The sequence below is a fragment of the Chaetodon auriga genome, chromosome 1 (assembly GCF_051107435.1).
Source record: "Chaetodon auriga isolate fChaAug3 chromosome 1, fChaAug3.hap1, whole genome shotgun sequence".
Taxonomy (NCBI): Eukaryota; Metazoa; Chordata; class Actinopteri; order Chaetodontiformes; family Chaetodontidae; genus Chaetodon; species Chaetodon auriga.
The window spans coordinates 31,790,705-31,814,315 of record NC_135074.1 but is presented as its reverse complement, the minus strand read 5'-3'; the positions used below and the strand labels follow the sequence as shown (position 1 = coordinate 31,814,315).

The 23,611-nt window shown below is 47.1% G+C and overlaps 1 protein-coding gene across 1 annotated transcript in view; it reads left to right on the top strand.

Moving 5' to 3' along the window:
• LOC143323576 (SH3 and multiple ankyrin repeat domains protein 2-like) overlaps positions 1–22,821 on the top strand; it is a 166,171-nt gene extending 143,350 nt beyond the window's left edge. Inside the window, exons 19-23 of the mRNA XM_076735501.1 lie at positions 278–358; positions 4,027–4,139; positions 4,404–4,509; positions 5,439–7,947; positions 16,998–22,821. Coding sequence (XP_076591616.1) covers positions 278–358; positions 4,027–4,139; positions 4,404–4,509; positions 5,439–7,947; positions 16,998–17,523 — 3,335 coding nt within the window. The 3' untranslated portion in view covers positions 17,524–22,821. The remainder of the gene's footprint in view (positions 1–277; positions 359–4,026; positions 4,140–4,403; positions 4,510–5,438; positions 7,948–16,997) is intronic.
• The last annotated feature ends 790 nt before the right edge of the window (positions 22,822–23,611 follow it).

Sequence of the window (23,611 nt, the reverse complement as noted above, 5' to 3'; positions counted from 1 at the left end):
GTTATTATGGTAGTATTACGATGAATTAATGTTACTTAATGCAGAATGTTGTTCTACAGATATGTTTGTATAGAAATGGTTGCTATTTATGTTATCATAATGCACATAGTTTACACATTTATTGTTGTTGTATTTCATATTGTTTGTTGTTTGTGGTTGATTTGTTTTGTAGTGTAGTATATATATATTTTTTTATCCTCTTTCTGTCTTTCGTTGGTGTGACAGTGGTTTGATTTATGAGCACAGTCTGACTCTGAAGCCTCTGTGTGTCCCTCAGCTCCTCCACCACCGAAGAGAGCCCCCACCACGGCCCTGTCCATGCGCTCCAAGTCCATGACCTCTGAACTGGAGGAGCTCGGTAAGAAGCTGGCGGCCGGGCTTTGACTCACGATGCGGTTTGGGAGTCCGTGTCTAACCTCTCTGTCTTTGTTCCTCTTTTTATTCTCGTTGATTGTTTGATCTCCGTAGTGGATAAAGGTAAGCAGTGAATGCTGCACAACTTTCTGCCTCTCATTCCGCTCGACATCCATCAGCTCTCACCGGCTGAACGAAGCTTTTCTTCAGACTAATGGAGTTTAAGCTTCCATCATTTGATCACGTTGCTTTAATTTGACTCTTAAAAGGACTTCTGGCCTTTTTTTCTTGCTTCTCCTCCCTCCTCATCTCCTGCCTCCTTTGCCATAATGCATGAAGGACTCTAAAGACCCTCCACCCATCAGCTGTGGCTGCGAGGCGTCAGAAATCTGACGTTAGCTTGATGGTGTCGTCTGTGCTTTCTGTTGCTTTTGTCTGTATGTCTGTGTGCTGAGCACCTCCTCAGAGGAGCCTCTGAGAGCTGTGCTGTCCCAACACCTCCTGACAGAAGGAGCAGTCAGCGTTTCTGAGACACATGAGCAGAAGGAGACTCAGGAGGCCACACGGGCGCTGAACTGGCCTGAGAGAGGAGAGGAGAGGAGGAGGGATAGAAGGAGGGACAGCAGGAGGCGTGAAGGCAGCATGGAAGGGAGGACGTTGGGGGGGGGGCTGTACCCGGGTCTCCTGACACGCCTCGTCATCACTTTCATTAGCGGTTCACTGTCTTTACATACACGACTTTTACTGTCATGATGAAGCCGTAATCCTCGAGATTTCAGTCCTGGCTGATTTGGCATCACCCGTGGTTACCGTGGCAACAGCGAGTGCAGCTTGATACTCGAGCCAGAGCTCCTCGAGCAGCTGATTGGTCAGAAATACAACAGGAGCGAAGCTGCTGTGTTCCAGTAATAATTACCGCCTCGACGTGCCTTCACGCTGCAGCGACGCAGCGCAGACGGCCCGCGGGCTCGCTGAGGAGCTGGAGGCGCGCCGCCTGCACCTCCTCATCCAGCAGCTCACCGCGGCTGGATGAGGAGGAGAAACCAGGGACTGGACTAGAATACTCACGAGAATCACAGGGAACAAAGAAAGCCACACATAAGGGATGATGCCACAAAGACAGGAAGTAAAGTAAAGGAAGACACATGAGGGATGGCTACCAAAATAAAACAGGAACTAACAACAGAATAGTCTCGATCCTACAGTTTTCTAACCATGCTGGCAAACCTGCGGCCGCTTCACCATTAAAGCCAACACACGTTTCAGCATGTGAATGACTGAAAGTGAAGCAGAGAAATGTTCCATCAGCAGTAAATAGTCTCATCCAGACCTTCTCTTTATAAAACAAGGATTCATTGATTCATCGTCAAATAATCTGTCATTAAAAGCAAAGATTCACTCGTCCCGGCTGTGCAGATTTGATGATTTTCTTGGTTTCATTGTAAACTGAATGCGTTTGACTTGCTGTTAACGAGTCTTTGAAAGATGTCACCTTGAGCTGTGAGAAGCTGTTGTGGACTTTTCTGTCCATATTTTGTTATTATACAGATTGAGTAGTAATTAAAAACCAGATTAATCAATCGTGAGAACGTCATTAGCTGCAGGTGGATTGGTGGGTGCATTGTTTTAGTAGCAGCTTGTGATTTGCTGTGTACACTCGCAGATCAATCATTAGTAATTGCAGCTTTGCGCCCTGTGTCAGAGCGAGCGGGCCGAGAGATGAATGAATGAATAAATGACAGGAGAGGGAATGAACTCATATTAGAGGAAACTGCTGACAGAGGAACACCTCTGCTCAGCGTGTTTCTGATGGAGCTGCTTACTGGACACGTTCGCCTTTCATTCTTTGCCTCATGTGTTTGTAGTAGTGATAGTACTGCTCGGTAGCTTTGTGAAGCGCTCGAGTGTTTCCATATGAATGTGAATTATGGGATGGATTGTACGTACCTTTGTGCGTAACATTCATCTTTTGTGGATCTTAAGGATTGAGTTTGTGTTCTGAAAAGACTCAGAAATGTTTTTCTGTCACCCCTTTAAGCAACTCTAAGGAAAAAGAAAGGTGGTAAGTCACTGCAGGCATGTTTAATCCACTGATTGATTTATGGCACGCACCCCCCCACCCCCACCCCTCCCACTAACACTGTTGTGTATGTTGATGATTTATTTGATTATTTCTATGAGATCTTGACTCTCAGTGCAGCCTCGTGGTGTTGCCCGTAGTGTATTTGCATGATTTCCAGTGTGTTTGGACGACAGCTGTTGAACCTCGTCCATGTGGTCGGTGCATGGTTTACGGTGGTAGTGACGCAGAGCAGAAAGACGTCTGAGCTCCTCTGTCCCTCGTTCACACCCACAGATTGTCGTTTCTTCTTCTTTTCGACCACGTTTAGACGTCGCCCCCCGTGGATGCTGAGCAGTCCCATCATTCATTTCTGGTTAAAGGTGTAGTTCACCTCAGAGTTCCTCCAGACCAACAGGAGCGAGCCACAAGTTTACTTTACTGGGAGAAATTCAAGCTTCAGATGCGCGTTTCCTCTGTGTGTGTGTGTGTGTGTGTGTGTGTGTGTGTGTGTGTGTGTTAAAAAACTATTAAAACACTGTTGCTGTTAGTCAGTGTTTCCTCGTTTTATCTGACCTGCAAAGGTTTGCTGTCACGTCTGTTTCTTCATGTGTGCTTCTTTCTTTCTCCCGTGTTGCAGGCTTGTGTGTGTCACTGTGTGTGTGTGTGTGTGTGTGTGTGTGTGTGTGTGTGTGTGTGTGTGTGCATGTGTGTGTGAGAGGAGGGGGAGGTTTATTCCAGGAAATGTTTCACTCACGGATAGGTTTCCAGGGCAACCGTGTTGCGTGTTGTCTGATATGCTGTAGCTGCCGTCCAATCGGGAGGCAGATCGGAGAGAGAGGAAATGTGCATGTGTTCTGTTCTGTGTGTGTGTGTGTGTGTGTGTTTGTGTTTTAGCTCTGACTGTAGTTAAGGTCATTGACGCTCCTTTCCTCCACTTTCCTCTCCTCCCCGCCTCTACCCTCTCCCACTCCTCTCCTCTGTGTGTAGATGCGCAGAAGAAGAGGATTGTTTTCCAAGTCACTCTAAGTAATCACTCCCCTAATGCATGGAAGCTTTCTACATCCCAGACAGAGCTAGCCAGGGAGGCGCAGCAGCGAGGAGGCTAGATCAGGGCTAGCATGTAGCTTCTCTGAGCTAAACCCTTCAGGTGGACTCTATCTGACGGCATCATCACACGCCAGAGGGAAGTTCAGCTCTGCCAAATTTGCCGTTGACACCTTTCTCACGTCGCCGGCTCAGAAAAATCAGAGTGAGAAAGAGAAACGGCAAACTTGACGGACTTCACATTCATTGCTCGTTTTACATTTAATGAGGGAACGACCCAGAGAGCTGGATGATGCTGCTGAGTCGGCTGTTTGGAAAGAGCTTGCACGGCTTGCGAGGCTGGACGCACCCGACGCATTTCATCAAAGTCCTCCTGTGCCCCCCTCCCAAAACTGTGTCCGTGTTTTCTGTTTGAGTTTCATCTGCAGCTCAGTGTGGAAACTCAGGGGAGGGTCACCGGGAATGAGTAGCTTGTGTTTGGCCCATAAGAAACTTACTAAGGCTTTGCAAGTCAAGTCCTGCCCTCGCTGCTCCTGTTGCTCATTACGGCTCCATTTCTCTTCCAGACAAAGTGGAAGAGATGACGCACGCCCAGAAGGCCTCGCCTGTGGACATGAAGATCGCCACCATCAAACCGCGCCCGTCCAGTCGCTGTTTGGTTACAGCAGCTGACATGAATGTAAGCCAACACAGCTGAGCTCCCCGACATGGTGGAGCATCCATTTAAATCGTGTTAAAGAATTGACGTCTTGTTGTGGTTTTTAGTGCATCAGATTCATTTCAGATTAGACAGTTTGGCTGAATTGTGTGACACCTCCACAAATGAAGTCCCTCAAAGCAATTCTCTGAAGTTCAAACTGTTATTTCAAATGACAAATATCTGGTGGAGCCAGTGAAAGGTGTGTGTTTCTGGACGCATCGTTAACAACACTCTGGTTTTCAGTCCATGTATCACGACCGCCAGGGAGTCGCAGTGGTGCCACCCACTGTGCCGGGGGCCTTCCTGGGGATACCTGAGAAGGGCACCATGAAAAAGCAAAAGTCCATAGGTATGATGTGTGTGTGTGTGTGTGTGTGTGTGTGTGTGAGAGTGTGTGTGTGTGTGTGTGTGTGTGTGTGTGTGAGTGAGGACATGTGAGTGTCAGCTTGAGTAGTGAACTTGATGTCCACTACCTTGTGCTTTTAGCTTGTCGTAATATTCTATTAATGCTCAGAGGACTTGCTCTGTGTGCTCAAGCAATATTAAAGCTAATTATAGATAAATCAGAACGATCCAGTCAGCAAAGTGTGCTTTCAGGCGATAATATTGGAGGTCATTAAGCATATGCTGAAACCTCATTCTCACTGCTGAACTAGAGGGACGTCATGCAGGCTAATGTTACTCACAGCTCTTTTGATATGCAATGCCATCATTATTGTAACAAAAAACGATTTTTTTTCATAATAATTGCAGTGAAAGCACTTTTAGCATGTTGTGGTTTGATGACACTCTGGGAAAATGTGACACGTGGGAAATGCTCGCGCTTGCTTTCAAAAAACTGTCCAAACTGAAGGATGTTACTGAAGTGAACAAGTGTTTTCTGCGAACTTTACCTCATTGATGAACCCCTAAATGCCACCAGCTGAATAGCCATCAGCTCACCTCTAGATACCCTGAAGGTTGTATCCATGTCTGAAGAACAAATAAAACTGGTGGAAATCTGTGCAGGGCTACTCCTCTGAACAACATTCTGCCTTTGATATAAATGTTTACTCTTATTTCAGAGATCAGGTGGTGTTGTTGGGTAATGATCAAATTAATCAGAAAGTTCCAACAAATTTCAGGAATCCCCTGCTTGGATAAATAAATGTTAAGACAGAGCTCACATCAATAAATGAGACATTTCCTGTGGAAAGAGGAGGCCATGCTGGAGATAAGAAATAGGGATGTCTCCCTCGGGTCCTCACATAATTCTTCTTTCTGCTCCATTTCTCCAAGGTACAACGGAGGATGAGAAACAGGGATTCCTCACACCTCCCCTACTCAAGTTCTCCCGCAGCCTCTCTATGCCTGACACCTCAGAGGACATCCCTCCTCCCCCGGCCATTTCACCCCCATCGCCACCTGCCTACAACTCCGCTGCTGGACCTACACCCAAGAGCTACGGTACCACACGACCCAGCTTCACCCAGAACTCATCCAATGCAGTGACGACCATCAGCCGAACCACCGACGTGGGTACGTTGAGGCGCGGCTATTTCCGCCAGAGCTCAGAGCAGTTTGAGAGCACACGCACTCGAGGGCGTACGCCAGTGCCAGAGAACCCGTACTCCGAGGTGGGCAATAAGACGCTGTATGTGCCGGCCAAACCAGCTCGCAGGAAGGGCATGCTAGTAAAGCAGCCCAATGTTGAGGACAGTCCCGAGAAAACATGTCACATGCCAGCAAGTCCCTCGGGCCCGGTTTCCATGCCCACTACGCCTGTAGAACGAACGTGCTCCTCCATCCCCATCCCCACTATCATCGTTAAGGAGCCCTCCACCAGCAGCAGTGGCAAGAGCAGCCAGGGTAGCAGTATGGAGATCGAGCCCACCACCCCTGAACACCCACCTCTCACGCCCACTGTTGGTGGAAGCGGAGGTTTGCGTCCTGAAGACCCTCTGTCTTTAAACAACCCGTTTGCGGCAGCTATTGCCGGGGCGGTACGAGACCGGGAGAAGAGGCTAGAGGCAAAAAAGCACTCAATTGCCTTCCAATCAATAGACATGGGGGATGATGACTTCAGTAGTCCCACTCCAACCCCTCGCCTTCGCCAGTCAAAGTCCATTGACGAAGGCATGTTCAGTAGCGATGAGCGGCTTCGAAGGATATTGGCTCCCCCTCCTTCAAAACAGCTTGGGCCCCCCGTTGGGGGTGGTAGTGGCAACATGACAGATTTCAACACTCCAGAGCCCACAGTGGTGCGGGAGCCTTTAAATACCAGAACAGGCCAGTGTCCCAACCTGGACAGTCCTGTTAGTCTCCCAGCCAGTCCTCCTAAGAGCCACTACAGGGCCAATGGGACCTACCTCCATCCTGTCACCGGCAAGCCCTTGGACCCTAATTCTCCACTAGCACTGGCCCTGGCAGCTCGTGACCGGGCCATGAAGGAGCAACAAAACCATCCTCAGAATCAACCACAAAATCCTCCTCAGGTTCAGCAACCCCCCAAGCATGAAGCCCAGTCCCTCCCTATTCAGCCAAGCCACAAACCAGACCTCAACCAACCGCTGTTTATTGACACTAAACTACGCTCCGGGATCGAGACGAGTTTTGCTGCAATCTCCACTGCAACCATGGGGCGGCCTGGTCGAGGTGGCCTGCGGAGGCAGATGACAGAGCAGAAGTACGAGTCTGACGGTGCACGGGAAGAACGGCAGCATCCGGCTGTTGAGGAGAGAAAAAGTGCGCCAGCAGATGTGACAGACACATCACAGCCAAAGTCAGCTGGGCTGTTGATGGTCCACACCAGCACAGACGCAAGCAACAAGCTGAACAACCAAGAGGTGGAAGGGCAGGACAGCAACAGGCCGTCTGAGCTGAAGGACCCCAACCAACCCGACCCTCTCAAAGCTCCAACGCTGTCCACCAATCCTCTGCCACCCTCGTCCCGGAGGAGGAGCGTTCCCTTGGGCGAGTCCATGGAAGAACCAGTAAAGCTTCCCTTCCGTATCCCCCCTCCTCCTCTGGCCTCAGTCGACATTGATGAGGACTTTGACTTCTCAGAGCCCCTCCCCCCACCGCTGGAGTTTGCCAACAGTATTGACATTCCTGATGACCAGGCTAGTGCCATTGCAGAGCTGCTTCAGCAACAGAGACGGAATGGGGGACCTCCTCTACCCCCATACCACGCTCACGCTCCACCACCTGTCACTGATCACCACAAACGGGTGGCAAACAGCATGCCCCCTTCATATCCTCCCCCTCCACCTGACCCAGAGTCCGGGGTGGGTGATTCGGGCATCGAAGAGGTCGACAGCCGCAGTAGCGGGGATCCTCAGCACATGGAGACCACCAGCACCGTGTCCAGCATCTCCACCCTGTCATCAGAGGGAGGCTTCTGCGACAGCACTCTGGAGAGCCTCTATGCCACAGCAGACGGGCACGCCTTCCTGGTGGATCGGCCCCCCGTGCCACCTAAACCCAAGGGCAAGTCTGTCATTAACAGAACATCGCTTTATCATGACGCTCTCATTGAAGAGCCCCCGGAGTCCTATGGGTCACCACCTCAGGCCCCTCCCCCTCCCCCTTCATCCTCTGAAGCTCCTAGAACTCCTACTCAAAGGACATCCAAGTTGTGGGGCGATCAGCCCCCTGAGCTGCGCAGCCCCCCATCTACACCAGACAACAAGAACACCGTTATCACAGAGCTGAGCTCCATTCTGCAGCAAATGAATCGCGACAGGCCCCCCAAGCCAGGAGAAAGCCTGGACTCCCCCACGGGGACCAGGGGGCCCTTCGGATCAAGGTATGTGGCAAGTCAGTCCTTAATGACTCAGGCTTTCCAAATTCTTCTTTTCTCAGTTTTTCTTATTTTGATGCGTATGCTGTAAAACCACCCAACCGCCCACTGCATCACCCAAGATGAAGCCAAACATTTTCTCACTTCCTCTCTGACATCTAGCCATGCAGATATCTTGGTTTTATTTCTGCGATATCTATGACAAAGGAAGCTGTCGACAGTTTTCATGGGGACTGTGAGCTGATCCTCTGCTCGCTCATCTTTGGCTATGCTCCTGAATTTGGTTTTGTGTAGACAGGTTATTTCTTTTCTGTCCTCTTGTGTTCAGTTCTATCTTGTTGATTATAGCTTCTGCTCTTTTAGCGGTTCAACTGAAGGTTTGGAGGTTCAGAGCAGCTGGCTGTTTTGACTTGTGTGTGAAGTGTGTATGAGGCTGCAGGGGTGTGCTTGTATATTGTTAAAGGTTTGTGGAAGCACAGTCAATCCAAGGTTTCATATTGTGTTCACAATACTTGGCAGTGGTAGTAGAGAATAATGTTGAAACATGGTTGTGTTAGCAGTTTGTGAGGTCATGATCCGTGGATGAGCCGCTGTATAAGTTCTTAACATGCAGATGTGATGAGGGATTTGAATCCTCCATTTGTAATGTGCCACATGTGCAGACGTCATTTATCATTCAGCTCGCTTTTTGTTATCTGTTTGACATTTATTTGCGCTGTTTTCTGTAACATCTCTGCTGAATGTTTGCTTGGATGGAGGCTCAAAGGAGCAGCTCCACAGTCACTTCAGGCAGTAACAATGAGCCTGAACGCTGTTTGATAGATATGGAACGTTTGGTAGAACAAGATTGATTTCCTGCGGTAGATTGTTCAGGATTCAGATTTGCCTTAACTGGGACAACGTTTTGATGGACCCTGCACCTGAACCAGCTCAGCTCATGCTTTTTTAAACTCACATCTCCCCTGTATGAGAAGGAAATAAAAAGCACAATAAATAATTCACTGCTCACATGCATTTTGTATGAACGGTCCCATCGCTCATCAGAGAGGTGTGGAGCGCAGAGGGACGGAGTTGATTCCTCTGCGCCTTCTGATCTAATAAACACTGTTAGATCAACACAGTGACGTCCATTTGTGGTAATTACAGTGAGATGCCCAGCAGCTGCTCAGGCCGGCCTTGTGCACCGCCCTTCACGCTTCACGTCACGCACTGTCATGTTACCCTCATTTTCATCCTCTGCAGTTCAAAGTCATGTCTGCTGACCTTTACACCTTGTACTCATTTCATTTTCAGCTCATGCTTCTTCATCTTCATCTCCATTTTCTCCAGTCTCCCGTAGTTCCTTCACCTCTTCTTTCTTCATGACCTCTGTGTCTCCCATCTTCACAGGTAGGTTCATATCAAGTAGATACGATTTGGAGTTCTTTGAAATCAAGTTGCATACCAGTGAGGAAAAATGGAAATTACTGTAGCTCATTTCAGTATTTAAGATAATCTCAGACATGATACTGGATTCATTTCAATGCTACTGTATGTTAAGACTGACACAGAGGTAGTTGCAGAATGAATTGGACACAATGGATAATGGATGCGCTTCGTTGATGACTTCATTACCATGACGTTATGTTTAACCTCACAGTGAACTGTGACATCAGGCATCTGAAGTGCCTATTTTTTGCCATTTTGGCAAGAAAGTTGCTTTTCCTGTGAAGTGAAGAGTTTTCTTGTTGTGTCTTTGTGCTGTTAGTAGCTTTATGACGCTGAAGTATCAGGTGCATGAAGCTGGCAGCCTCTCAAAGTAAACTGTTTATTCCCCCCAAGCCATGCATTTGCAGTGATTTCCTGTGCTGAGAAGGTTGCTTTGCACAGTAATGACTTCTAGAAAGCAGACATTTTTAATCTCTTATTGCAGTTTTAAGATCATGTGACTCATGCCAGATTCGTTGCTGCAAATTGGGAAAAGTCTTTTACGTCAGCTTCCCAGTAACAATTACAAGAGGGACATGTTGGACTGTTTTTAAGCTTCCAGTGGGAAACCAGTTGGCCTCTTGAAAAAGCTGCTGGGACTTCACAGATGTCAACACAAAGGAGCAGTCACTGCAGAGCCAAACATACATACAGAGCACATTTTATACTCAAGGAAAACTTGATGTGCTTTGTATGAAAATATGTAAGGAAAGAAAAAGAAAACATGATTAAAATAAGGAATAAATCTGAAAATGAGAGCAGAAAAAGATGAAGTATTTGTCAGTGCACAAACCTCTGCATCACCTGAAGGACATTAACTACTGTGGAGGACAGGAATGGACCTCCAGAAGGTCATTAACAGGAAAAACTCCTCTGCATGTCCTGCATGCCAGTTATGTCTCGCGTTGCAAAAAAATGTTAAATATTTCAGAATATAATACGCAGCACATCTGTGGCTCCTCAGTCAAAGAGTGTCATCTGCATACAGTGTGATTGCTGAATTGTTACATTTGGCTTGATTATGTTGATGTTTACTTAAAGAGGCCAAAGATGAAGCCATGAGGATCTTCATCTTCATCATCAAGAGAAAGAAAAGAGCAGTGTGTGTGTCGTAGAGGAAATCCAGCACCGTGCCGGAGAGTTCAGCCTCCTGCGTTCTGATGTCGACCATCCGGGTTCTGGTCTGATGCAGCTCTGTGGCTCGAGCGTCTCGTGTCTCATCTCCAAAATCCAGATTTTCATTTACGTTTATCACATATGTTCACCCCCCAACACGAATCTGAATGTGTTGGTTTCCTGGCAGCAGATCGTTTAATGGTCAGGTAAATACCACAGTAGCACTTTGATCACGTAGAGGGCAGCGTGCGCTACGTCTACACCTCCTGTGTCAAACTGTGAACGATGGCTTACTGCAGTTTACTCTCAGTGTCACTGTCACAGCAGCGAAGACTCGGTGGAGATCAGCTCCACACACAGCTCACTGACGTAGTTACACCAGAGAGGAGAAAAGCGTATGTGCACAGCTCAGAGAGGCTGACGCACACCTGCCAACATCTGGCTGGAAAGCATCTCTAAGGCTTCCTAAATGATCCGATCAGAGGACACAGGAAGTGATGACCATGTGACCAAAGATCGTGTCAACTCTGATTTGTAGCCTCATTTAGGAGACGGGTTGGCAGAAAAATATCTTCTCCGTTGTTGGATGATTTTTCCTTTCCTTGAAGAATGGTTTGGGTGGAGGCAGACCGGCCGGCGATTCTGTCACTGACACAGACGAACACCTGAGTCTGCAGTAATGGTTGGTGGTGTAATTTCAGAGACACCCACAGACTTTGCTTCTTTTATGAGGCATTATGTTGGAGTAGAAATCTCAAACTCAGTTTACTATTTCAATATTTCTGCCCACATTTAAGCAAAACTCATCACGGTTGTCCCCAGCTGTATATACGATCACACGCAGCTGAGACTCGGAGAAGGTAAATGTGATTTACGGGTCTGTATTCGTGTTTGCTGTGTTTGGCTTTGTAGACTTAAAGAAGGAGATCTGTTTGAAGTTTGAAGGAACGGTCTGACCGTTCAGCCCTCAGGTGCATCCAGAAAGCGTGTGACCTGGCTGCCATGTTGGAAAACGGACGAGCCAAACCCGAACGGCGCCCGGCTCCGGCTCTCAGCGGTGCTCCGCTGCGTCCCGGTCGGGTTGTGAAGCGGTGCTGAGCATCCTGTCTGTGGTCTGTTGCTCTGAGGCCTCTCTGTGCGTTCCTCGTGTCAGATGGACTTTAAACCACACACACTCGTTTGCCACCGGGGCCTCTGTGCTCGGGGGGGGGGTTCTGCGGAGAGAGTTCAGGCTCGGCGGCAGCAGATAAGGTCGTAGGCGGCGAAGGGGGCATGAAGAGGCCTGCGGAGGGTAAAGGTGGTCCTGCTTCTGAGACCACCAAACAGATGGCAGCAGAGATGCACAGAAGATGGCCTAGATTCACACATGCCCCCCCCCCCCCCCCCCCCCCCGTTCTACTGCACAGTCTCTCCTCTTCCTCTCTTTTTTCGCCCTCTCTTCCTCAGTGCGTTGGAATCGGCCTCAGCACCAGCGGTAACATCAGATTTTCTCTTTTGGACATTTGTGGGTTTTTTTCTCTCTTCTTCTCTTTTTTTTATCCCTGTCTCTTAGCCTCCCAGATTAAATGTGCGTTGGTTGTGCCTGTGGACGAAAGGGTTGCCTAGCAACCGGCTGATGAGAGCAGCCTTGAGGCCTGCAGTGATGTCAGTCTGAGTCGGGGGAGGGGTGTGTGTGTGTGTGTGTGTGTGTGTGTGTGTGTGTGTGTGTGTGTGTGTGTGTGTAATTGTGTGTGTGTGTGTGCGTGTGTGTGTGAGATGGAGCGAGAGGATGGCAGGCCTAACCCTCAGCAGAGTTCAGCATCATCTCACGCAGGTCACGTGCCGCGCTGCTTTAGTAGGCCACCGTTATGTAACCCAGCACAGCCGAGTCAGTCTGTGTGTGTGTGTGTGTGTGTGTGTGTGTGTGTGTGTGTGTGTGTGTGTGTGTTCGAGCTTCTATAAATAAAGGCAGCGTGTGCATGCATGCCGATGAATGCGACCCCGTATGCGTGAGCCGGTGTGTGCGGAGAGAGGCAGGGAGTCATGCGATGCGTGGGCGTGGCGAAGGCGAGGTCTCCCACCACAGATATCAATAGCACTGCATCACTTTCCTCTCAGCCCGCTCAGCTGACGGAGCGCGAGCGCTGCTACTGCGCCGAAACGAAGGCCGGCGAGCGACACGTGCTAACGTTGTGAGTGAGTGTGAGTGTGTGTGTGTGTGTGTGTGTGTGTGTGTGTGTGTGTGTGTGGTGGTGGTGGTGGGGGGGGGGGCTCGGCTGTCGTGGTCCGTTTGCAGAGTGAGCCTGCTGGTTTTTAGCTCGCACAGCTCGTTCCTGCCTGCTGCGAAGCTCGTGTGACGCTTCATCTTGTGCAGCTTTCTGTGGTCTGATTATTGAAGTAAACATTTGAGCGCTGAGATCATTTTCATTACTTATTGCTGGAGGCAGTAAAACGAACACACAGTGAGTTTTTACACAACATCCACAATCAAACAGAGGTGATGCGTTTTGTCCTGAGCTCAGCTAATGGCTGCTTCAGGTCAGTCCAGTCATCATCACCACGTTTCTTTCCTCAGTCTGTCCTTAAAAACTTCTTAACTTCTAATTTCCACGTGACGTGACTCAAGGGCTCGAGCGGTTTCATGGCGTCCAGGCTGAAATGTCTCTGCAGCTTTTGGATTCATTGCTGTGAAATTCTGTGTAGATATTAATGAGGATGAAGAGCGCTGACTGTCATGATGCTGTGACTGCTCATCTGCTGTCAGCTGCAGGTCAAACTTCTGTTTTCCACTCAAATTCATGCTCCTCACAGGATGAATCGTCCTAACTTTGCACCACAACCATCATCATCATCATCATCATCATCACCATCCTCATCCTCATCATCAGCTCTGAATCTCAGCTTATCCAAAACTTTGGTTTAATGACCATCAGCTCTGTGTAGCAAATATTAGCATGCTAACAAATGAAACCACAGTGGTGATAAAGGTGACAGTGACCTGCATCAGAGCATCATGTTAGCATGTTGTGTTAGCGTTTAGCTTCAGAGCTGCTGTGCCTGAGCGCAGCCTCAGAGGTGCTGCTGTGGCTGCAGACTCTTCGGTTCATAGGTGTGATTTTGTGAGTTTATGATGATCATAAAAACTTTGTTGTCACCGTCCTGCAGGTGTGTCTTCATCGTCTATTGCCATTAACGAGACAAGTTCACAGCACCGTCCTCGTTTGTTATACGTGACGTTAGGTAGCTGCAAGAAATGGTAATAAGGTCAGAGAAGCTAAACGAGGCCCTGTGCTAATTAGTCTGATAGGCAATTACATACTTTTCACATCAGTTTGACTCCTGTAGCAAAACGTGCTGAATAGAAGATGGAATAGCAGGATACCCATCGGACGAGTGCCTGGCAGAAGTGTTCGGAAGCCTCCGTGCTGCTGCTTTGAGCCGCAGTCGGGGTGCAGTTGTCCGGTCTGATGAAGATGAAAGTGAAATGTTGTGGCCCAGCAGCGGGAGTCGTGCTCGAGCAGCAGAACGGCAGTGAAAGTTGGTTTGCAGCAGTGGAAACAGGTCGTGAACATGCTCCTCCATGCATCCCCCTCTCTGCTTCCATCTCATGTGTGTTCATGTGTGTGTGTTCCTGCGTGATGCTCGTCACGTGTCTAACATTGTCCTCTGTCTCCATCTCATCCGCCCAACACCACCTCCCGGGGAGAAGCCGCTGCTGAGAAGTGCAGACCGTAAGTTTTTTCCCAAAGTGGCCGGGCGCAGTGAAGGCAGCACTTTAACAATGGCCCAGTTCCACTTTGGCAGAACGACCCTCTCAGTCCCCTTCACTTCCCCTCGGGCTGTTCCATATGTCACAAGTAGGAGAGAGCGATATCTAGGCTACACGTAGCACCTCGCAATTGGTGGAAAAAGTCAATGTGAGAGCGTGGAGGTCAGATTTGGCCTGTTTTCTGCCCTTCGCTCGTCTCAGAACAGTCGCTTTTAGCTCAATTTGTGTGTTGAGAATTCAATCAGTTTATGAGGAGAGCAAAGCCCGAGGGAAGCTGAGGGGAGGTGTGACCATTCTGCATGGGCTGAGTGTGTGTGTGCGCACACACACACACACACACACGCACTGTGTTTCTGCTTGTGGTGGTGGGCTCCTTTGGCCTCTTCTCGTCTTCACCGGCTCACGTTCAGCCTGTTTTAAAGCTTTGAGCTCATTGTTTTGGCTTTGATCAGTCAGTCATTCCATCGTTTCATTACTGTCAACAAATTCCATGAAAAGACCCAAACCAGCCACGTGTCTGTCCATCTGTCAGCACTTCCTGTCCGTGGCTCTCAGCTCCAAGCCCATTGGCTGAAGACATACATATTCAAAATGGCTCATAAATACAATATATAGTCTCATTTTTTCATAGTTTCCTAAAACAGCTGCTCTGCAGTTTCTAGCAGAAGCTGTTCAAACAGGAGGAAATGATGCATTTGTTTGGGACTATTTTCAGTGGAGGATTAATCTGCATTCTGTGCTGTCGTGAGTATTTGGGCAGCAGGACCACAGACAGCGAGTCTCACTGTCTCAGTCATTTATTTTGCTGTTTTTTGGTTTATTTGTGTCCCACCAAGTGGTCGGCTTTGGTTCTGTCATGAGATAATTAACAGTGAGGAAGAAAACGGAGCGTCAGCAGACTCGTCCTGTGAAGTGAAGCAGTGCTTTCAGCCTCTCGACACAGTTTGAATAACGGCTGAATTTTTCCTCTGAACCTCCTGAAGCTGTGAAACCAACTCGTGTTTCTCCAGAACAAAAAAAAAAAGAATTGAAGTGTTATTCGTCTTTTTTCTTGACCCATTAATCATCTGAAACCCCACAGACGACGCTCCTTTTTTTCATTTTGATGAAACATAAGTAATATTTCTTTGCTGACGATGTCAGTTTCTCTGAGGGAAAACGGTTACTTCGGCCTTCTGTTCTTCTGTTCCCCCTCGGAGTGAAAAGGCTATAAAAAGGTTAGAGTAACCTTCCCTCCCCATGCAGTTGTACACATCCATCCATTAAGAAGCAGTGGGTGGACGGAGCGCTGCAGGCTTCCCTCTGGCTGCAGAACACTCAGCATGCAGCAGCCTTTTCTCCACCTTCAGGCCTCCGCTCGGCCATTGTTGCTGCTGCTACAGAAATAATTTCACATGAAAGTAATAAACCACTAAACATATTAACAGCTGGGAGTTTACGCTGGAAGAGGCTGAAAAATCTTTAAGTGACGGACATTTGAGGGAAAGAGAGGCAAAGAAGTACTTGAGTTTTTAGAATATGAATATTAAAAAGTATTTCGCAAGATTTCTTGAATTCATGACTTTCCTCAAAACTTGTTAAATGTTATCAAATAAGATCAAGTCTTCAATCTTTAAAGCTCTTAAATTGAACGTCTGCGTGAGTGTGAGAGAGGAGGGTTTCAATAATCCTGATAAGTCACCTAAAAACTTTAGTATTTAAAGTTTGTTATTTACAGAGAAGCCTGTAATCAACCGTTTATTAAATCAACAGCAACAAAGTTCACAAGTCAGACCGGATGTCAATCACATTTCAGGTTCAGACTGGGATGCTGATGAAAGTCAAAGCAGAAGCTCTTCAGTGTGTTTGTCAGCTGATCCTGATGGATCCTGAAGGCCTGTTTTCATGCTGCGTTCATGTATGAGTGGATGAATCTTTTAACGTGTGTGTAACTCTGCTGTTCGTTTATCTGTTAAAAGATTAACTTCATCATTTTGGAACTGATCATATCTGGAGTTTTGCTGGTGGAGTGAACTCGTTTGTTGAATCACAAATTGTGCTTTAATAGAAATATATAACAGTAAAATAATTGTGGCATTAATGTGAACAGAGCAAATGAATCCAGGAGACACGTTACTGAGCAGAAGTCACAAGTACAAGAGGACAGCAAAGAAAACTGAGAGCTCAGAGAAAACTGAACAATTCTGCTTTTAAATATAAACATTAAAGGCAGAAAAGTGAAGTTTCTGGTGTTAAAAAGTCATAAATGAATAAAGATTAACACCTGAAAGGCTCCGGCCTGGTTCAACATTTAACTTCAGCTGCTGCAGCTGCGGTGGAAAGGCTTGGCTCTGGTGCCACCTTCTGTTCATTGTGCAGCATTACATTATGAAATCTGTCTGAAGGTCCGTAAACAAACACGAAGACTCTTCCATCATGACTGTTCTGGACATTTTGGCTCATTCTTAATCATCTCATGAACAAAAGACAAAGTTATGGAGACTATGTGGTGAACAGAGTGGAGCGCTCAGCAGCTACATGCTCACGTCTCTGTGAGGAAACTGTTTGCTGACTGGTTTCCATCAGGCTGCAGATGTGCAGTCAGCTGTTGACTCGTGAACATACAGAACACGTTCGTGGTTTAAAGGTTAAAACGTGTCAAACAGGCCGTTCAACACTGCAGGTTTGTCATCTTCAGCTCTGTGTGTCTCTGGCTGACCTGCCGTCTCCTCTCTGTCCCTCTCAGGCCTCCCACAGAAGACTCAGGAATGCGTAACAACGCCGCCGCCGCCGCCCTCACCTCCACTCCTCCTAGCAGCCTCCCATCCCAGACGCACCCCTGCAGCCCGCCGGACTCCGCCTCCTCCCTCACGCCCTGCTCCTCGCTGCCGCCCTCCGTGTCGCCCACCCTCACCGACGTCTTCGGCCTGCCCACGCCGCCCATGGGCAGCGGCGGCGGCTACAGCCTGAGCTCCTCGTGCGGCGGCAGCGGAAGCTCGCGCTCCCCGTCGCCGCTCACACTGATGCAGGCCGTGGCGGCCTCGGGCAAGCCCTTCGCCTCCAAACCCATGGAACTGTGGAGCAAGCACGACGTGGCGGACTGGCTCGAAAGCCTCAACCTGGGGGAGCACAGGGACGCTTTCCTGGACAATGAGATCGAGGGCGCCCACCTGCCCTCGCTGCAAAAAGAGGACCTGATAGACCTGGGCGTGACGAGGGTGGGCCACCGCATGAACATCGAGAGGGCCCTCAAGCTGCTGCAGGATAGATAAGCCCCGAGGAGACGGGGGGGCGCCGCGTGGAGTCAGGGCCGAGGAGAGGGAGGTGTCGCCGATCACTTTTACCAATCTCTTCATCAGACATAATCTCAAGTCGTGGAACTGGGTAGAAGTTTTGTCCAAGCTGATGCTGCCTCTTGCTGTGTTTGTCCTCTCTCATCCTCCGCCGCCCTCATCTCAGTGCTCCGGTCTTGTCCGCCCTCTTCCTCCTTCCCGCCGCCCTGAGCATCAGGGAATCATGGGATGTCGGGCGGAAGTGCAGAGATTAGCTGCTGTGTCACATCCAGGAGAGAGAAAGCAGAGGAGGCCAGTACGAAGGACTGAGCAGAAACAGACTCTGCAAAGGTGTGAACTCAAACACTGGAGAAATACTCGTCTGGAAGTTTCTTTCACATTAAGACTCGTGCTCACCCAACTGCTTTGGATACTAAGACTTTTTCCATACACCCGGTGTGGGTGCATGAAAAACCAGCTGAGCTGGTCGTTGCTCCTTTTCTATCTTTGCTAGAGTTTGTTCAGAGAATAATATTTCTTCACTAGAGTCCTACCGGAGTTATATTTCTGGGTGCATCTAAAGTTGTAGAGAAAAATTTGAGATAGACTCCATTTTTTTGCTTTTCACCTGTTTGTGTCAAAATAAGAACATTAGCTGACATGTTTAAACAAATAACCACATCTCATGTCTGCGCACACACACACACACACACACACACACACACACACACACACACACACACTTCATGCACAGTGCCACACACTGACAGACGAGAACACACACGTCTTCACAGGCATACAAACCCTCAGCATGCACACACACCGATACTGCGATGGCCTTCTTCTCCTGAGAGAGAGCAAAGCGTGGAGAGAGGTGGTCACCAGACGAGGAGCTCCGCTGTAGCAGGGGCCCCGGGGCCCCTCGCCAGTCTACACCCACCCGGTGTCCACCTCATCATACTAGGGAAACCGAGGCGAGGACACGAGAAGGACAGACATGTTGGACCAGAAATACCACCTTGAAATGGTTTTACCTGTCTGTCTGCAAAGGGCCTCCTTGACCCTCTTGGCTTTTCCTTCTGCTGTTGTGTGTATGTGTGTGTGTGTGCGCGTGCATGTGTGTGTGTGTGTGTGTGTGTGTGTGTGTGTGTCAATGGTTGACCCAAAATATCGATAGGCCAGTTTAGCTATTTCCATGGATCTCCCATGTAGGCCACATTATAGATCAACTAAAACCCTGATTCCAGAACAGTTCTGACGCTGTTTAAAACATCAATAAAACAGGAAGTGATCACCTGCTGATCCTTTATGACGTAAACTCACCTGAAAACAGTCCAAAGTCGATATATTTCATGTTTTTTCCTCATCAGCTTCACTGATTTCTGTAAATATCTGCTTATTGTGAATCTGATGCAGCAACACGTTTCACAGACTGAAAGATGTGGAACGCTCCAAAAACACCTGTTTGGATCATTCCACAGGTAAACAGGCTGATTGGTGACAGGTGAGAGGATCATGACTGGGTATGAAAGGATGGAGCGAGGTTCACCATTTTGTGAACACATGATGGATGAAGGAGATGAACATATGGACGCTTCAGGAAACTGCTGTCAGGAAACGCAGTTTGATTATTGATGACTGATTCTGGTTTTATTTGTTTCACACAGCGTTCAGACTGTCTGGAATCGGATGTTGAGCTGTTCTTTATTTGCACTTTTCTTCATTGTGTCAGATCTCCTTCCACTTTCCCGTCAGCAGGTCAACACTCTGTACTCGCGTGGCCCCGCAGTGATGCCGCTATCAAGCGCCCCGTGTGTGCGTGGCAGATTCGAGGTTTTTAGAGAGAGGATTACGTATGTTTAAAGGAAGGATTCCACATTTTGGGAAATACATTTATTGGCTTTCTTGCTGCAAGTTAGATTAGAAGATTGATTCCACTCTAATGTCTGTACACTAAATATGAAGCTGGAGCCGGTGACAGTTAGCTTAGCATAAAGACAAAACGGTTAGCCTGCATCTGTACAGAGTTTAAGAATAATGTCTACCTACCAGCTCTAAAAGCTCACAGACTCACTCGTTAAGTATCTCTGCTGTTAGTGAGCTGTAGAGGTGTTAGCAGGCTGGTTTTTAGCCGTGGTAGCCGCACGGCTCGATGGATAGAAATGCAGCCTGTCGGTCTGAAATATGTGAACAGCTTTTGAATGACTGCAATGTAACAGTGTACAGACATTCATGGTCCCAGAGCATGAAGCCCAGTGACCCCCGACGTTCCCTCCAGCACCACCGTGAGGTTGATATTTGTGGTTGGGAGTAAAATTTCTCAACAACCTCTCGGTAGATCAGCATGACATTAATTTCAGGTATTCATATTTCCATCTCTGTTTCCCCCAGATGAAAAATTTTGCTGAACCCTTTATGTTTCATCCAGCGCCATCATCAGGTCAAAAATGTAATTTGGCTCTAACAAAATTCCTGCAAGCCTCGGCTGTACTTTATGTTTAATGCTAATTTTAACATGCTAACATGCTAAACTACAATGGTGAACCAGCTAATCTGCTAATGTTAGCATTTAGCTGAAAGCACAGCTGAAACTAGTACAGACGCACAGAGCCGTAGCATAGCTGTTTCCATGCTTAATGCTAAGCTAAGCGAATCAACTCCTGGCTCAAACTCCAGATTTACATGAGTTGTATGAATTTTCTCATTAAACTCTCAGCAAGAAAGAGAAAATTTTTTTTTTTTCCAAAATGTAGAACTATTGAAGGCGTTAGTTAAAAGCATTTTAATGAATTTGAATCCAGCGTCGAGTCCTTTTCGAGCCCTTTTTTAGCTGGCAACAATTTTAAATAACACGAGTTACAAGAATCCAACTAAAACTCACAGGCTGATATTTAAAGAGCTAAAACTCAAGTTTTCCTAGAAAAATTCTGTATTTTCTATTTAGCTAAATGACTACCTGAACATTTTGTACATTGTTCTTTGTTAATAATAAAAAAAAAAAAGATCGAGGACAAGAGACTCGTTAGCATCAAGCTAACTCGAGTTCACATCCAACCGGATCCTAAATGAACCAAACAGCATCCCAAAGCGCAGCCGCTGTTTAGAGAAACTGTTCAGAGGAAAGTGCTGCTTCAGACCAGGACGGCCGTCAGCAGTCCAGGTTTCCTCTGGTAGAGAAGGCGTTCAGACTGACGCCGGCAGCCCTTCACGATCAGGCCGTTGAAAATGAACATCTTGGGTTGTGACTGTACATATCAGCAGGTTAATACTTTGCAGGGCGACTTCAGCCGGATGGCGTGAAATCTCACCGAACCGATGGCTTTTAGAGCAGATGGAGAATCCGCGGCTTCAGGGTTTTATGTTGAATTACGTGTTCACGTGAGTCCTCATGCCTTGTCCTGCCCTCTAACCACTGTGCAAAAAAACCCAGAGAGTAACCTGACAAAGCCGGCAGATGTTCATCAGCGTGAGCCCTGTGTGAGATTAGAAAGGGCAAGAAACCATTTCTGATCTGCTGCAGATGAACTTCAGTCGCTGCAACTCCGCTGAACTAGAGCGTCTCCGAGTCCCACAGTCTCAGCCCGTCTCACTGCAGCCGCAGAGACGGACGTCAACCTCTGCTATGAGGGTCCAATTTAAAACGAAATCAGCATTTATAAAGCTGGACATTTATATGTGTTTGCTAGCAATGAATACAGGCTGGTCAGAAGTAGAAGTGCAGTATGTGTTGAAATGTGTGTATATAAGAGTGTTTAACAGGATAAAAATGTCTATTTGATTATATGTATAGCTCTATTAAAAGGTTTAGAGTAAAAAAAAGAAATTCTATGAAGGTTGATTTCTAGTTGCCAGAGCTGACCTGAGGACCCACAGTGGTCTCATCCACCCCATCATCCTGCAGAGGATGCCTTAAACAGCTCACCGCTCCCCTCCTCCACCTCCTCCACCTCCTGCACCACTGCCGCTCGCATCGCTCGCGTTTCCCTCAAAGCAGATTCTTTCGGAGCACACCTCACGCGTGCTTTGATCCGTGCTCGACAGTAACCCAGCGTCTGGAAATACAGATGGTTTTAGAGCCACTTCACCTTTATTTGGTTTCATATCGCACTCCACGGCTTCATGTAGGTGCAGCGTTCGAGGAGACAAGTGAAACATACACAAGCTCTGTGTTCTGTGAACATCAGCCGTATGGAGGCCGGCACGGGACAATGCTGCTAATCCTGTTCCTGTTTGAACATGTAACTTATTTTAAAACAAACAGTGAGGCGTCGGAGGGGCTAGAAAAGCACAGTATTTTTAAAGATTTGTATAGAGTTCTATGAAATTTTATAGAGGTTATCTGAACAAAACCTGTTCAACACTGACGTGTGGATTGCCAAAAACAGAATACTATATAGATAAAAACGTGGATATTATTAGACTTATGGGTTATGTAAGAAGCAATATTTATTCTGGATGAATCTCCTTGGTTGTGTTTTATTTTCCCATTATAAAGTTACATATCACGATTCGATCACTTGTCAGTGTTTTAATGAAGTGTTGCCTAAAGTAGATCCTCTCTACTGCAGTAGTAGACTTCAGATATTTTGGCCAAACAAGTGACCACAGAACCCAGGTATCTTCTGACGACCACCATCTGCCTGACCAGACTTCTCTCGTCTTCTGAAAGTCTAGAGTGTGTGTGTAAAAAGAGCAAAATCTGTACATTTTTTTAAAAAGTATATCCGCAGGCCATCTTGGTAGGAAACTATATGAAACCTATATATATGTATACATACATAAATCCACCAAAAAGATTAGCGGTGGCTGTTGATTCCTTGATGCGGATCAGCAGCTCACTGAGCAGTTTTCTCTGTGGAAATGTAGAGCTGAGTAGATGTAGTAGGAATCTTTAAAGAGCATCACCAGGCCGTGTTTAGGACGGGCACGGCTCACTAACCTTCCACCCCTTCACACACCGCTCCCACCTTTATCATCGTCCAACATTTGGGTAACTGTTTCTTTTTCTTTCTTTCTTAATTCGTTTCTTTTTCTCATTAATAGATTTTATTCTTTGATTAAGTCTTCATAGAGGCTAAGATGTTTTCAGTAATTTGTGCAAAGACTTGTGTTCATGTTTTCTATGTTGCTGTAATTTTGTGCTACTAAATCATCATAGAGTCAACTAATTACTGAAATGAAAAGAGAGAGAATTTTCCTGTAACTGCACTCTTCCTTCCCCCTGCCCCCTCAAATCCTCAACACTTCTTGTATGGCAACCAAAATTCACTGTAAGAAATAAATATAATATTGCACTAGTGTGGTATCCCTCTCAGTCCTTACGGTCCAGGCCTGCTGGAGCTGCCTGTGATGGATCATCACGCTGTCCAGGCGTCCGTTTGTATGACCAGAAACAAAAACAAGAGTTTTTAACACAGACAAGTGAAGCAAACAATACTGAGTGAAAGGTCCATTTGTTCTAATATAATTTGGGTTTTTAAAGATTTATTCTTTATCTGCTTCTTGCCTGTTTTTCAGCACCTTGGGGTTATGATCTACATACAGAGCTTTTAGTGTGTCACCACATAATTACAGTGTTTAAGTCTGTTTTTCATTAATTCGTTCAACCTTTATTTATACAGGATGGGTCAGTGAGCGAGTTCACTCTGTTAGTCATTAAAATCACTTAAATACATGAAGTTTAAAGATATTACAAATTATTTAAATTATAGTGAAAGAGCACCAGCCAGTCTCTACCTTTCTATAAATAAATACTGAATAAAAACAAGAATATTCTTTGTCTGTCTAAACGAAGATTGATTTCAAAATTAACTGCTAAATTTTAAAAAGGATTTAAAATGTAGCTTTTTGTTTTTTGATTCATTTATGACTTTCTATCATATTCAGTCTTCAGGCTTTGTAGGCAGGTCACTGTTCACATGCATTGAAATAAATAGTGTAAGTGTTCAAGAATCTCTGCATCATCAGAATCAGCTGGTTCACAGTCAGACCAACAAACTTCAGCAGTCACAACTCCTTACTTATAACGTATTCCCCTACGGTGGCCGCTAAGATCCCGAGAAACGCGAAAGGCCCGGCAACGCGCTGG